Here is a 16,304-nt window from a genome sequence, read left to right as displayed (position 1 = left end):
TTGAGTTAATCTGCATTATGATTGGCAGCACAAACTTTATTTCAGTATGCGAGTGTGAGAAAGTGCCATCTTCCTTGCATAGAATGCCCCCACTTTTTGCTGAATTGCTGAACGTACTTTGACTGAGTGTGCCCTGGGCTCCTGCCAATCAGGTGTCCAGGGCCTATGTTCCTTCCCTAAAATCTGTGCTGAAACCTAAAACCCAAATTGGCAAACCCTGGCCACATGTCAGCCCCTGGTAAATGGTACACTAGGTACCCAAGGCCTTGTGACCAGGGAAGGCCACTAAGGGCTGCAGCACTTATTGTGCCACCCTTAGAGGCCCTGTACCCTGACACAAACACGCTGCCCTTGCAGGCTGAGTGTCTGGATATAGAACAAAACAGTCGATATGGCACACATCCCTGTGTGCCATGCCCACAACAATACACTGCCCTGGCATACATCAGCCACCCCTCTAGCTGGGTGCCCTATGCCAGTGGTGTGGGTACAGGCACATGAGCCCTGTGCCCCTACAGTACCCAGGTCCATTCCTGGGCACTGTAAGTGCAGTGCTGCCATTTAAGAGTATATGGTGCTGGGAGATCGTCAACACGAACTCCACAGCACCATGATGGCTCCACTGAAGACTGAAAATGTTGGTATCAAACGTCTCAGGACAATAAACCCGCACTGATGCCAGTGCAGGATTTAATGTACAATGCACGACAGAGGGCATCTTAGAGATGGCTCCTGAACCTAACCTACAATCCACGTCTGGTCTGAAGGGCTGCCTAGGCTGCCACACAGCAGACATGTTGCTGGACCCCTAGGTAGAGAGCCATCCGCTCTCCTGGGCCTGCAACAATGCACATCCCGGGCGAGGTGCTAGGTCTCCTCCCTCAGGATGGGCAGCGGAAGCTTCAAAGGCATGCCGCCTTTGTGAGCTTCTCCAGGCCACTTGCTGTACTCAGCAACTGGCCCCTACCGGTTCTAAACCCCCACTCTGGCGGGAAGACTGGCCAGAAACCCCCAGGAAGGACAGGGGGTGTGCCAGCCTCTGCCAACCCCACCCCTTAGGTGGGGAAGGCGAGGTGAAACGCATCTCTGGGCTCTCGCCATCTTGAAGATGGGGAGCCCTGCCCAATCAGGACTAGGCCACTGCCCCCGACCCGCAGGAGAGTGGCAGGATAGGGGGTGTACCCACCCCAGGGCAGGGACCCAGTGGTCCCTGCCCTTTACCTACCTATAACGCCCCTAAATTTAGTATTCGGGGGCACCCTGAACCTTCCTTCCTTAGATCCAGATTCTGAAACAGCAAAGAAGATCAAGAAGAAAGAAGACCTGCCGTGCAGCTGCTAACAAGAGGAAGACACCAACTGCTTTGGCCCCAGCCCTACTGGCCTGTCGACCCTCGAATCTGCTCCTGCTAAATCCCGGCATCTCCGGTGGCCAGCAACCTCACAAACCCCGGAGGACCTGGCTACCTTGTGACTCTTAGCATCTGGGACTCCCACGAGCAGTGGCACTGCTCAAAGCACGTAACTGACCCCTGGCATCAGCCAGGAACCGCAAACCCTGCACACTCTGCACCCGCCAAGCCTGGCCTGTGCTGGAGTGGACAAAGACCACGAGGACGTCCCCCCGGCGACTGTGACCCCGAATCCGGCACCCAAGGACCCACCTCGATGCTCACGACGCCTGCAGCCTCAGAACCAGGGACCCCCCCCCCCCAAGCGCGATCAACAGAGGGTAAGATTTCCCAACACCAAAAGGCACCCCTGCACCCGGCGCCCTGCGGCCCCCTGTGCCCAACTCCTCGGTACCTACCTATCCTCCAACTACCCAACTTACCTCTCGAAGTGGTGGTCGCACCTGAAGAATCTTCGTCCCCGAGCTTGCAGCCTTTGTTCGTTCTTGATCTTCTCAATTGCAATCCATTGAGCGCCGGACGGCTCAAAAGCACCCTGCACCCAGTCGCCCGAGTGGCCCTGGCAGTGTAACTTCTACTCTAACCTACTTCCCCATTTGCCCTGAGCAAGTGACCAGGAGCCCAGCTCCCACAGCCACGTGGCCTGCTAGCCAGCAGCCACCAACCACGGGCCCCCTGCCTCCCATAGGATAACATTGGGCCTACCTCACTCTGCACCCGGCTGCCCCTGTGCCGCTGAGGGTGTAACAACTGTACTTACCTGACCCTGGGAGACCCCTGAGTCTGTGCCCAGCACCTTAACTCTGCCAGTGGAGTACTTACCCAAAAGCCGATAACTCACTTTTCTTCCATAGGGTAACATTGGCTGGTTTCACTTGAAAATTCTTCTAAGTGTGGAGTTTCTAAACTTTAAAATATTCACATAAAATCAACCGAGTAACGAAATCGAAAATACTCACCTGCTATTAGGAGAGATACTAGACCATGAAAAGTAATTACAAGCATACTTAACGCTAACTCAATTTTCTCCCATAGGAAACCATTGACTGTTTCTCTGTGAAATTTCTTCTGTAGATTTTTGCAAACTACAAATATTCTTTAAAAATCGTACCAACTGTGAAAACGTAATTACTTACCTGTTTTAGATAGATGTGCAAGTACTGAGCCTAGTAGCCCAGCACTGGATTACAAAAGAACATACTTTACCTGCAACTTAAATTTCCTTCCATAGGATAACCTTGCCTAGTTTTTGCTGAAAAGGTTTCTATGTGTCGATTTTGCAAACGTACAAATATTCGTTAAAAATCACCTGTATAACCTAAACGCATTCTCTCAACTGCTTACAGGTGGTACACTAGTGCTGGATCCAACACTGAGCTAGAAAAAGTAACACTTACCTGCTAAGTGAATTTCCTCCCATAGGATAACATTGGTGATTTCATTAGAAAAAGTTTCTAAGTGTTAACTTTTAAATTACCAAAATATTGCTTAAAAATCACAACAGTAACTAAATCGTATTTACTCACCCGTTTCGAGGAACTGTCCCAGGATGGAATCTGGGCTCCAGTCCTGGAGTTAGAAAAGTAATCCTAAAAGTAATCCATTGCATTTAACTTGAAATTCCCATTGAGCTCAATGTATTATTGTGTTTGGAATTGTGTTGCCTATTGCAACAAACTGTAACTATTGCATTCAAAAGTCAATTGCCTATTGTAAAGTATTTAATTAAAGCATCTCATTCTGAGAAAGTATATTTTGATACCTATTGTTGGTTCTAGAATAAAACAACCATATATTTTTATATACAAACCATTGGCCTAGAGTTCAGTTCTTGAGTGTGTGAGACCATTTGCTGACTGAGTGTGTACAACAAATGCTTTACACTGTCCTCTGATACTGCCTTACTGCTTGTTCAAGCTACCACTTTAGAGAGTATGGTTATATCTAACTTTAGCCTCTGCCAAACCTCTGGGGACTGTGGACTCTGTACACACTGTACCTATTGGGGAACAGTATATACAGAGCCACTTTCCTACAGCGAGTCATCGACCTAGCTAAGAGGGTGAATGAACTTTGCACTATTGTCTAAGACCTGTGCCCTAGACACATGCACACACATTGTGGGACCTTTTCTGCTTCGGTAACCTACTTCTAATTTCTGAGACCATTGTAAAGTTCTTTCAGTCGTTTTCCTGATGAGTATTTTAGATATACCCTGATAGAGACTTTTAGGTTAGTCCATTTTGAAATTTATTAAAAGGTCAAGGATAGTGTGGTGAAGGTGAAGGTTGGTAGGTATGCTGTCGATCGCTATCTATTTACATGTACCGGGACGGTAGTTGTTCTTTAAAATACAGTTGGCTTGATGGTTCAAGGCAGTAATGGTAAAAAGACACCAGGGATTCTGACCTTGTCAAAATATAATTTTCGATTAAAACGTTAAAATTTTCAAGTGAGAGGGATGACTCCGTACACTGGCAGATTTGGTGCTCTGCCTGGTTGTCTGAGGGTTGCCAAAGTCCTGGATGTGGAAGTCTTCTGGTCAGTTGTGAAAACACCAACTTTCTCTGTGTGGTAAATTGTTTCTCCGAACTGGAAAGCCTTGCTTTTTGTGCTGCTTGTCACAATTTTGTTATCGCAGGCACTGAACACGAATCCGCCAGTGTCTCTGTTCTTTTACTTTCCTCCTTGGCATTATAGACTGTTTGCTGTCAGGACATTTTCCCAGAAAAACACAGTTTGTAACGTGTCCCTGTGTGTTTATATTTGTTTGGGTGTTATTAAGGTGTATAGTGCAGTGATCTGAACAGCACGTGCTCCCCATGCAGCTTCTCTTCCACTCTTCTTCCTAAGAGCTCAGGCCTATCTATTGTCGTCTTGCCTGTGAAACTCCTTTCTCCAATGGCTAGTGCATTTCTCCATATGTCCTAGGTTTTCGTTGACATAACAGTTCTCTGATTTCATTTGTGCTCTTTTTGATAAGCTATTGCGATGTAGACATGAGATGCGAGGGATCAAATCGGATATGAAACGTGCAGAATTTCAGATATTTACCCCAAGCTAGCAAGGAGAAAATTAAAGATGGAAGAATGATTGTCCAGCAATGTGCATGCAAAGTTCTATAGCGTTGTCAAGTACATTGAGTGTCACAATTTGTAGCGTGATTCTCCCTTAACTCTTTGTGGCAAGTAAGTATGCAGACCCATTGCAACCATTTAATGCCACGTGGAAGCAGACTCTTCTTCTGGTTTCCAGGTAGTAAGCTTCCATCACACCCGTGACATCAATTTTGCATGCTGGCAGGCACCCCCTGCGACTTGAACCATCTGCCTTGGCAGGAACTGCATTATGGCATCAAGGCATGTATTGCTGGACACTTGATGTTTTTAGATAGCAAGCGGTATAATTCCTCTATTGGCTTTGAGACCTTGTTCTGGCAGCCCCTTCTGTGATTGTCACTCTGTGCACTGTTGATCCTGTGGTTTTCAGACTAAATGCTTCAGGATTCTTCTGCCTGTAATGTTAAGACTGCATGTTAGAGAACGTTGTATTGTCTGTCTTATCCTTGATTCCTCAATATCATGTGTTGATGGGCGTCTCAAGTGACACCCAGATCGCATGTTAGCAGCTCCTCAATGACTTTATTGTTTTGTATAGGGAAGGGCTGGTCCCCGTTGGCTTCCAGGAAATATGCTATTTGGACCTTTAGTGACTACTAGTCCATTAGTTGCAGTTTTGACAGCAAGGCAACTTTTAGAAATGTGGATAGCAAAGGGATACTGAAAATATATTTCAAGAGCTGGTGGTGCCTCTGTTGCAACTGGGGAGTGTGCTATGTTTATTGTATTACTTGCATGGCGTCTACTGGCAGCGCCCCTTGTTCTTGTACTATTTGTTCTGGTGGAATCACTTATAGCTTCCAGGCTATGTGCCGCTAAGTGCTTTCTTGGATTCCAAAGCATGTGCTCTATTGTTAAAATTGTACTGGGATCGCTGCCTTACTTTCAAGATGTGCGTTTTCAGCACCTGGTGTCTCCTTCAGCATTCTGCATGTCGTATGTGTTCCTCTGTCCTTTGGTCATGTGAAGGCAGGAACTCCTTATTTCTCCACCATAGTATCTTTGCTGATATCCATAGATACTAAATATCTCAGTCTCCCTTAAGAGTCATCAAAGATTGTTATGACTTAGAACTAGTATTACATGCAAGAAACCTTTTCTTCTACCATGCCATGTGCGAGCCTGCACCCCGTGAGATTTCCAAGCTGTATAATGATGCCACTGTCTGTGGCTTTAAAGCCGTGTACCAGTGAGTACCTCTGTGGAGTCCACGCCATGTACTACTGGTGTGTACAATTGCTTCCAGTGTGTATGCGGTTTTTGTCTACTAAGTTAGGGTTATTTCATAAGATATTTGCAAAAACTAATAAGGGTTGCTTGGTGTTGGGCTACATCGGGGTACTGTTTCTAGCAGTTAATAAGGGTTGCTTAGTGTTGAAATAGTGGTAACTTCAGGGTATAGTTTCTGGAAGCTAATAAAGATTGTTTTTCTATGTCATTTCTATCAGCGAACACTTGGTAGGTGATGTCTTGGTGTTATTTGGGGATACTGTTTTTAGCTGTTAACTTCTATTGGGTGGTGGTGGGTGTTCTTTTGGGTTATAATGTGACGCAGCTAACACTGTGTGGATGGTGTGGGCAGTTTTGGGCAGTTTTCTGTAGTTCACTGTAGTTGTATGTTGTTGGGGAGCTGTTACTGCTGTTACAGGCTCAATTAAACACATAATTGTAGTTGATTTGCTCGCCTATATTTTATCATCTAATGGTATCCGAAATTGCATTGTATATAGGCCGTACGCTGCAGTAACAATTGACATACATACAGCTGATTAATTACCACTGGGAGAAGTCACATGTGATAGAAGTGTCCTGCCCTCTGTCAGAGGTGATAGTAAATGTGGATTCCACATACCCACACAAAACTGCCAACACACGTCACAATCTGCGGCACAGATGTAAAGTAAGATATGGTTACCAAGTGGAAACAACTGAACCAATGTACGCAATGACGTAGTGATATTGATTTGTACGAAAATGTAATATGTAACTCTGTCTGACGAGTTTGTCTCCAGAATACGTTAAAAATGCAATAAAGATATTAAATAAAAAAAATAATTATAGTTGATTTGCTCATAAATAGTGCATTCTTCTATGGGTCACATGCTGTCTATTCACATTAGCCCTGGGCTTGCTGCCTGGCCGAGGTAGCATAAAGCATGGGATTTAATCACGATTGCTGGTTGGCAAAGAGTGAACGCTGGCTAATAAATTGGAAATTAGGGTAATTGAAGATAGATGCTTTGTTGGCATTGACCAGTGCAAAGTCTCACAAGCTGCTGTTATCCAAATTGTAATCTCTATTCTTATATTTCAGCTAGAAGCTTCAATCTGCAGAAAGCAGAGGCCATGCTGCGTAAGGTGAGATCTTGGAAGATTGGACTTTGGTCCTTGGCAGCAAAAAAATCAATAAAACACATCCTTATAAGCTGGGGATTTCAAAGCCACATATAATCATTTTATCTTGCCCTTCTTGCTCTCCCTTTGTCTTTAACACATGCCAACTGTGTGCCAAGTGGGATGGAGAAATGATACCCAATCCTGCCTTTATCTAAAGAGATTGTGAAATCTGCCCTTTTGGGGTTTATACAGAGGCACGAGATGAAAAGGAATGTCCCGGGCTGCCCCAAGTGTGGTACCTCCTCAGATCAGATAAAAGGGGAGGGAGAGAAAGGTCAGCAGTTTTATTGTATTATTTCTCAACCTGTTATCTACATTATCACATACTACAAAGTTAGGAAGTGTACTATGTGGACCATTATTAGACTGTATTGGAGCACAGCTGGATTGTGATTCATAAGCAAGGTGTTGGAGAGTTCATGGCACCGGGATTAAAGAGGATTCAGACATTGTTGCCTTGTGCACTTTGGCTTATCTGTGTCTTTGCTGCAAGTACTCGAATAGCTGGTGGTGATGCAAGTGAGATGCTGAGGTGCACTGTAAGACTGATGAAGCAATCTCTATACCGACTGGTAATCGAAGATAATAGTTTGGAACTATAAAGTGGACTACGGATGTACCCACTAGACTTTGCAAGGAATGGTACAATATGATGCGCTTTTAAGTGACATATACTGTCTAGATGTGTATTGTTGTGAAGGATTGAGATGCCTTTTACACAGTTTTCATGTTCCAATCACAGTTGGTAGCGAAAGATGGCTCCATGTGCTGAAAAATGGTAAAATGATCTTGTATCGCTTCACCTAGCCACTTTGTCTGTTTAGGGGTGAGTCAGGACAGGGTTGCAGTGCACTAGAAGAGCTCTCTTGTTCCAGGACAGGAGTCCTAGAAGGTGGGGAGGATGCCCCTCACTAATGTCCCTATTACACCCAGATGAGGGAATGAAGACGTTAGTAAGCACAGAGCCACAGGGATCTGCATTTATTCTCACTTTGTATTTTCTGTTTCACCAGCACGTCGAGTTCCGCAAGCATCTGGATGCTGATAACATCGTGACAAATTGGAGCCCTCCAGAGGTGAGCATGCATGCACTCTTTCCCAACATATCCCCTTAAGCTCCACCCATTCTTCTTTTATGTATCTCACAAGTCTCTCACTTTTGGAATGTTTTCCCATCTTTGTTGTCATACTATGTTATTTCCAACATTTGTTTCTCTCACTCTGCCTATCCTCTTGCTCTTTCCTGTCTATATAGCATTACTCACCCTCCTTTTCATAGAGGTCTCTTGGCCGAAGTATTAAGGCTTAGATAAGCCACTGGGATCAGCACTTTGATGGCATGAAAGGTTTGACTCACCATCTAATCCTTTACCCCTGGACAACTTCTTGGTTGGGGGTAAATAACAGGCAAGGAGTGGAACCTATAGAAACTGACAAGGGCACTTTCTGTTCCAGCCTCTCATTTCTCATGGCCTCGGAGATGAGAGTTAATAAGGATAGACTTGGGGCTAACAAGTGGTGTATATAGTCCTCCTTTCTAGGCCTGCTCCCTCAGTCTTCACTGAGACTCTCCCTTGTGAAATTCATATCTTTGAGTGAGAGATCATTGCGTTTTATAACCTTTATAGAATAGGAAGGTATTTCTTTCTCGCAGTCTTGTCATGGCTATTATGCTAATTTCGTCATTTGCAGGGGGTAGCAAAATAATTAATGTTGCAGTGTGCTGGTGTTTGCTCAAGGGTAAATACTATATAGATCACTTTTACTGTTGTCCTCCAATGAGAAGCAATAGAATTTTCACACAGCAAAAATCATAAAAGTTTCAAATATACTCATGCATTGCACATACACTTCTTAAGAAATTCTGTTATGTCCTTTCTAATCATGTTGGTAATTGCATATTACCAGCCTATTTTTATTAGAAAGAACAATATCATCTAGAATGCAATATGTACCGTTTAATAATACATATGCAAGAACAGTTCAAACTTTTCCAAATGTGAGCCCTAAAACCACTCTGCCTAGGGACTTAGGTGCACATCACTGATGAGCCCCAATAACGCCAAAATGTAATCACGGCTTCTCTTGTTCCTGTGTAGAGTGGACATGGGCTATCAATTTGACCAAGGCTTCTCCTTTTGGAGTGGGCCTAGGACTGATATTCATATGTATGCTCACTTTATGTAATTCAATAATGAAGCTAAAACCAATGGAATGGGATGCTGGCTAGAGGAATTGCCAGTTGTCAAGAATTTTTCATTCAAACGCCTCTATTAATCCCTTTTCTTTTGTGACAGTAAAATTGAAAAGGTTTGATCTTGATAGCTTCTGTCACTACAAGGGGCCGGTGGGTATATTACCATTACGTGATAGGTGATATAAATCAAAGGTTCCTCAATAAATTATGAACATGTCTTTGAGACTCACATTGTATGCTAAAGCAGTGGTGAAAGCAGGGTGTTCTTCAAAGGATCTGTCTCTACCTCCCACTTTTAACAGGACCTTTTGTTGTTAGTTCAGAAAGACTGATCTTGGACTTGGCCTCATGAAGCCATTCAGATGGACAAATGTTCACACTTCCGGGTGTTAAGCAACAATACTCAGTACCTCCTTCACGGGTGGTAGCCCTAATTTAAGTGCAACAACTTAGTTATCTGAGTGGATACCACGTTCTCTACTATGGCTCAGCAGTACCATTAAATTTGATTAATCCATGTTTCTTGATCTGTTTCACTCTCCTGTTCTTTCTCCCCATTTGTCTATAGCATGCATGCCTCATGCCTCTTCCTGTGTTTAGCCCTTTCTGAAAGAATAGACCAACTACTGTATCAATCCACTGGTTTCATTTTAGCCTCTGTTTTAGGAACTATTTTTTTTCTTTGTTTAAAAGCAATTCACACAATCAGTCCAGTTTTCGCTCGCTCCGAGCTCTGCTCCTTTTCTGTAAACTAGCCCGTAAATCTTGTTCTTATCTCGTCACATTTGCTGAGCATTCAAACACCGAGATCAGATGTCTGACGCTGTTTTCAGAAGGTGCATGTTCTGTGCCCACAGCCCCTTCCTGGTCGCTGCTTGTTTCCTCAGCTGATGGGGGTGTAAGCACAGGAGAGGTGTCTCCAGCGGCATGAGAAGGCTCTTCACACAGCTGCTCCCCCTGCCTTTATAGGTTGAGATCTTTGCTAGAATCAAACTCTTTGGTTTATTGCATGGTTTGTGTTCCTCATAAAAAGCAACCCCCTTCCCCCCCTTGAACTGCCAACTGCAGTTTCGACCGGAACACACATTTTACAAGTTTCAGATCTGTTTAGACCCCATGAAGCAGTGCAGGTGAGACTCAGTTTCATGTGATGTTGCAAGTCTGTTTTTAACGGTCTTCTGCCTGTAGTGTGCCCTGCAGCGCTGTGGGCCTGTTTTCCTTGACAGAGTCTGTCTTCTGTTGGAACCTGAGTGACGATTCATGTTTGTGCACATGAAGATTACTTTCTTAGACTCGGTGAAGTTTTATATAAAAAAACACCAAAGATGACCGCGACTTAAAGTTTACCCGCTTTACATGTAATTAATTCTGTTTGCTCGATAAACATTTTAAAAAGCAAACTAAATACCAGCGTGATTGTTACTGTTTTCTTATTGGCTCAGTGAAAGCAAACCGTTTACATTTCCCAGTGTGCATTGGTTGTCCTTCAAAGCTTGGGGCTTGACTGGCTCTCCATGGTAAGTAAGGGGGCCACCCTGCTACAGAAGTAAGCACTTTTGTTAATGAGAGAACACAGATGCGTGTTTTTTTTGTATAACAACTGTAACTGCAGAAAATAATGTTTGGCCTTTACGTGGAGCTGTAAATCTGCTTTCTATGACTCACAATGATCTGGGTCCTTTGATTTATGGTTCCAGTACTGCACAGTAGTGAGTGTACTTGGGCAGTCTATTATGCAGAAACTAGCCCCCTCCCCAATCTTCCTTTCTGGATTAACCCCCACCGTCTCAAGCTGCTTACATTTCTGTTAATGGTCCATCTCTTTATTGCCCTGAATGCCAAAAGAATGTGTACTGTATATATTTTTATGTGTTTGTGAGTACACAACTTTCCACATATGTTATGCGGTGCTCTTCTCGCTGGGTGTGTGTGTGTGTGTGTGTGTGCATGCGTACACGCGTGTGTGTGTGCGTGCGTGTGGTACATGCCCAACTCTGGCGAGAATGATGACTGGGCAGCTCCTCCTCGAGAGCGGAGGAGCGTTGCCCCACCTCCTGCGAGTGCAGCAGGCAAACACAAATAAGTAAAATGGCATGTCAATGCTATTTACTTATAAGCTCAGTTTGCGGGGCAGAATCCTTCGATTGTAGGATTAAAGCTGCCCCTGCAGTGTGCATGTCGGGTTGGCCAGCTGGTTTGCTACAGACAGCCCAACATGCGTAGTGTGCACCCTGCAATCCCGTTGCTGTGCAATAGCCGGGAGATTGCTGGCACAGGCCCCCAACCTCAAAATGAGCGCTGGGTCAGCCTGCTCCTACTAATCCTGGAGATGCTCTCATGGTGAGAGCAGCTCCAGGATTGGTTGTTGGCGTTCCACTGAGCAGGAAGGAAGTCCTTCCTTTTCCTGCTCGAGGATGCTGATACGGAGAGAGAAGTGCCGCTTCCAGGGCAGCAGTAAATATGGTTAGTTGGCGTTGTCGCGCTCACCTTATTTTATAGTCGTAGCCGCCACTGGATGAAGATCATTTCAGTTGTATTTAAAGCAGTTGGCTGTGGGTGGGCCTATCCCATCTGTGTTTACTTTTAACTTACTTTAATGTTCTCTTGTTTGGCTATAAAGTGGATGTTCAGCACTGCCTGTACATGCTATGCATTGGCAAGTTATTTTTTCAACCTTGGCTTGAAATGTGAGTGCAAATGTATTGGTCATTTCAATTGAAGACGTGTTGTCTATAATGGCAGTACACTACCATACCATGCGTACTCAACGTTGCCCCACTACTCTGCACCACTCCACACCAGTGCACTCCTATCTGCACAACTCCAATTCTCTCTACTGTACACCCCTCAACTCTCTGCCAATGCACTCTACCCCACACTACTCTATAGCAGAGTAGTGTGGGGTAGAGTGCATTGGCAGAGACTGCATTCTTCGCCACTACACTCTACACCACTCCACTCTATGCCGCCCTACTCTGCAACACTGCACTCTGCCACTGCACTCTAAGCCAATGAACTTTAATCTGCACCACTCCACTGCACACCAGTGCACTCTATGCCAATCCCCTTGATGCCACTCTAATCTACTCTGCACCACTGCACTCTACTCTGAAACCATCTACTCTAAGCAGCTGCACTCGGCACCACTGCACTCAGCATCACTCCACTTTACACCACTGCACTCTATGCCAATGCCCTGTACACCACTTTACTCAAAACCAATGCACTTTACGCCAAAGTACTATGCACTCTATGCCACTATACTCTATGCCATTGTACTGTCACTGCACTATATGCTACCCTATTCTACCCTGCATCACTGTACCTTATGCCACTCTGTGCCACTGCACTCTACGCCAATGCACTCCACGCCACTCTGATATACACCACTGCACTCTACAACACTGCACATTCTGACACTCTACTTTATGTCACTCTACTCTATGCCACTGCACTCTATGTTAATGAGCTTTACACCACTGTATTCTGCATCGCTCCACTCGATGCCGCTGCACTCTACGCCAATCCACTCTAAGCCACTCTAATCTACTCTGTACCACCGCACTCTACGTCATTTCACTCTGTTCTGAAACAAGGTACTCTATGCCACTGCAGTCTACTCCACTCTGCGCCACTCCACTCTGCGCCACTCCACCCTGCACTACTCCACTCTACGCCAGTCAACACAATGCCACTGTACGCTGCACTCTATACCACGCTATTCGACACCACTGCCCTCTACAACACTCTACTTTATTGCACTGCACTCTCAGTCACTCATCTTTTAAGGTCACCATTCACCTGGGTTCAGTTTGCACTACATTCACACTTCCGCCAACCCTCTTTTTATGCATCTAATTCTGAAAACAAGCACTGGCAAAGCCAACAGGAGTCACCTATTCGAGATCTATTGGCTTTGTCAGTTCTTTTTAAAAATGTTTTGCCATGTTGTACAGCAACGTGGCAGATGTGCAGCATGACCGAAAGTAAAACAAGCAAGCATTGGCAAAGTCAATGGTTCTTGTCAATACAAGCGCTATTGGCTTTGTCATTGTCTGTTACCGATGTTGTAAAGCAGCAGCACGGTTGCTGATCAACATGGCTGAAAGTTAGGGGAAAAAGTGCTATGATACTGCTATACAACATAGCTAAAAGACATTGACAGCGACAAAGCCAGTAGCTCTTGCATTACTGCAACCTATTTGCTTTTCCAATGCTGTTTTTTTTTACCATCAGTAATTGCTTATGTTTCACCCATCAGTATTCCTTAACCTCACTCCCTCTCATGTTGAGTTTACTTCTTTCTAAATGGTGCGGGTGGAGGGGCAGGGGGGGGGGCTCACTGTGTTCCAACTCCAGTGAAAGTTTATGTACAGGTCATGCATGTTTCTCCAACCGTTCCTTCAAATTGTGAAAAATGTAGTGTCTGCACTAGCACTAAACCATTAATGAAGTGCAACACAACTTAAGGGGTGCACCAGAGGCACAGAGACCCAACTTGGGTTTTATTGTATTTCTCGTGGAAAACTACCGAATGCGTTTTTCCAGCTAATTTGATAAATCAATTTGCATATCGGTTGACCATCTTTCTCTAAAGTCCGCTTGTTGATCAGAGTTTCCTTGCTTCTTGCGTCTGTTTGGTTTTTAATAGGTATATACTTTATTATTTACAAAATCCTTTTATATTTTTTTATATGGCACAGTGCTCTCCAAAGCTTTTGCCCTATGGAAAATATCGACCTTTTGATTGACAAAGACATCTACATCAATCAAGATCTTCAGCTTTTCTGAACCTGTTCCTTGAAACCACATAAGGCTGTCACTGAGGTCTTCAGAATGCTTCATATGCGATAATTATCACATATTATTAGTTTTTGAGCAATAGCTCACACATTCTGGCAGGTTTGAGCTGCCGAAATTTAAGAAACGGTGCAATCTTTATAGCCCCTGGTAATTACTGGGTGCAATAAACACACTACTTATATATTCAATTCTTTGAACACGCCTGGAGTCCCTGACTGCCTGAGGCACCCCTTTGGAAGATTCCCAGAAGGATGTCTGTTAGATTTGGGGGTCTCTAGTTGGCAGAGGTAGGTACCTTTGACCAAAGAGGGACCCCTTCTTCTAGTCAGGGTAAGGGACTACATTCCTAAAATAACCCCTGCTCACCCCCTTGGTAGCTTGGCACGAGCAGGTAGGCTTATCTCAGAGGCAGTGTGTAAAGCATTTGTGAACACATCCAGTAATACAGTGACAACACTACAGATGGACACCACACAGGTTATATTCTAAAAATAAGTCTTTTTATATAGACTTAACACTAGACCAAACGACAAAAATCCACTATACTGTACTCAAAAATAGACTTTAAAATGGTAGGAAATAGCTCAGTTCTCTTAAGATTGTAAATGCGACACTTTACTGTCAAAGTACCTTGGATGCGTAACCCAAAGCAAACAAAAGGGTCGCAGGGAAGGTGATGCGTCGGTTCTTTACACTCAGGAGAGTGGATGCGTCGGTTCCTTACTGCTGCACAGGGGAGATGATACTCACTTCCTTACTGTGTGGGGAGGTGATGCTTCGGTTTCTTACTGCTCTCCGGTACGATGCGAGAAGATGGCGCCTCGATGCGATACTTCTCTCGGGTTCGATGGCGTCTTGGTTACGATGCGACAACGTTGATGCGATGCGTGCACGCCCGACGGCCGTGCGGTGACTCGATCTTCGCGACAGGCCCTGCGACATGCTTCTCCGGTGATGCTATGACGACCTCTGCGGTGGCGGCACGCTTCTCTGGTGATGAGGCACGCTTCGGTGATGCGATGGCGACAGCGGCGGCACACTTCCTTGGCGATGCAACGGCAACTGGTGCGGCGACGACCCGCTTCTCGTCGTTGTGTCGCGCTTCCAGCTCCCAGCGACACGCAGTCTCTCAGAAGGCCCAGCACAACAGCAGGCACTTCAATTCCCAGCAAGGGAATTCAGAGGGGAGCTGGTTGGTGAAGAACAAAAGTTACTTACCTGTAATCTGTGGTTCTCCAGTATTGGTGTCTTTCATAGATTCACATGCCTGAATCATTCCCCGTCGTCGGAGTGGGAGTCCCACGGTACATAAAAAAGCAATAATTATGCATACAATAACCAAAAACGTTGGTAACATGAAACCAGGACGTAAAGTAGCCTAAGCTACAAGGAAAAAAACTTCCACACTTATGACTATCATAGTCATTATGTACAGTCCAAACTGCAGCCAATCAGGCGACAGCACCCACCAGAATGTTCTCCTCAGAGGCTCAGGCTCTCAGATTTTCTTGCACAGGAGTGAACCAAAGCATAATAGCCTAACCAGCCTCTGAGGGGAGGTGGGCGGGTTGCATGCGAATCTATGAAAGACACCAATACTTGAGAACCACAGATTACAGGTAAGTAACTATTCTTCTCCAGTATTTAGGGTGTCTTTCATAGATTCATATGCCTGAATCAGAGTAGATAGCAGTACAGAACATAATGCTCATAAGACGCTCCTTTTGTACCATAGTAAATACACATCATCAAAATGTATAATCATAGATAAATACATCTGTGTTCAACATATGCAGAACAATTTTAAGATATAGAACAGTATGGAGTAAGCGTCTTATAGAAAAGAGCATAGTGGAGGCAGGAGAACAGAGGCTCACCTTATTTGAAAAGATTGCGGAGAACAGCTTGTCCCACTGATGCATCTGCATTGCTTGAGGCTTCCAAACAGTAGTACCTGGTAAAAGTGTGTCTGTTGGACCAGATTGCCGCTCTACAGATCTGGTGAAGAGGCACACCGGCAAAAAGAGCGGTAGATGAAGAAATTGCTCTTTTAGAGTGCGCTCTTGGGGTTGCCTGCAATGGTCTTCCCGCTTGTTCATGGCATAAGCAAATTGCAGCAGAAATCCAACAAGCTATGGTTGGTTTGGAGACACAATGTCCTTGGCGCAATCTACCATATGCCACAAACAGTTGGTCTGATTTGCGTATTGTTGCTGTTCGTTGTAAGTAGAACTTTAGACATATTTTGAAATCAAGGGAATGCAAGGCCCTTTCCGCAGCTGTGAGCGGATTTGGGAAAAATGTCTTTAAAATTATAGGTTCATTAAGATGGAAATCCGCAGGGACTTTTGGCATGAACTTTGGGTTAGTGCGCAGC

The 16,304-nt window shown here is 44.8% G+C and overlaps 1 protein-coding gene across 1 annotated transcript in view; it reads left to right on the top strand.

Moving 5' to 3' along the window:
* The window catches only part of LOC146784031 (SEC14-like protein 2), a 534,640-nt gene that overhangs the window by 82,538 nt on the left and 435,798 nt on the right, over positions 1 to 16,304 (top strand). Inside the window, exons 3-4 of the mRNA XM_085634515.1 lie at positions 6,845 to 6,888; positions 7,941 to 8,003. Coding sequence (XP_085490641.1) covers positions 6,845 to 6,888; positions 7,941 to 8,003 — 107 coding nt within the window. The remainder of the gene's footprint in view (positions 1 to 6,844; positions 6,889 to 7,940; positions 8,004 to 16,304) is intronic.

The sequence above is a fragment of the Triturus cristatus genome, chromosome 11 (assembly GCF_964204655.1).
Source record: "Triturus cristatus chromosome 11, aTriCri1.1, whole genome shotgun sequence".
Classification (NCBI taxonomy): domain Eukaryota; kingdom Metazoa; phylum Chordata; class Amphibia; order Caudata; family Salamandridae; genus Triturus; species Triturus cristatus.
This window is presented reverse-complemented; position numbering and strand designations above follow the sequence as displayed.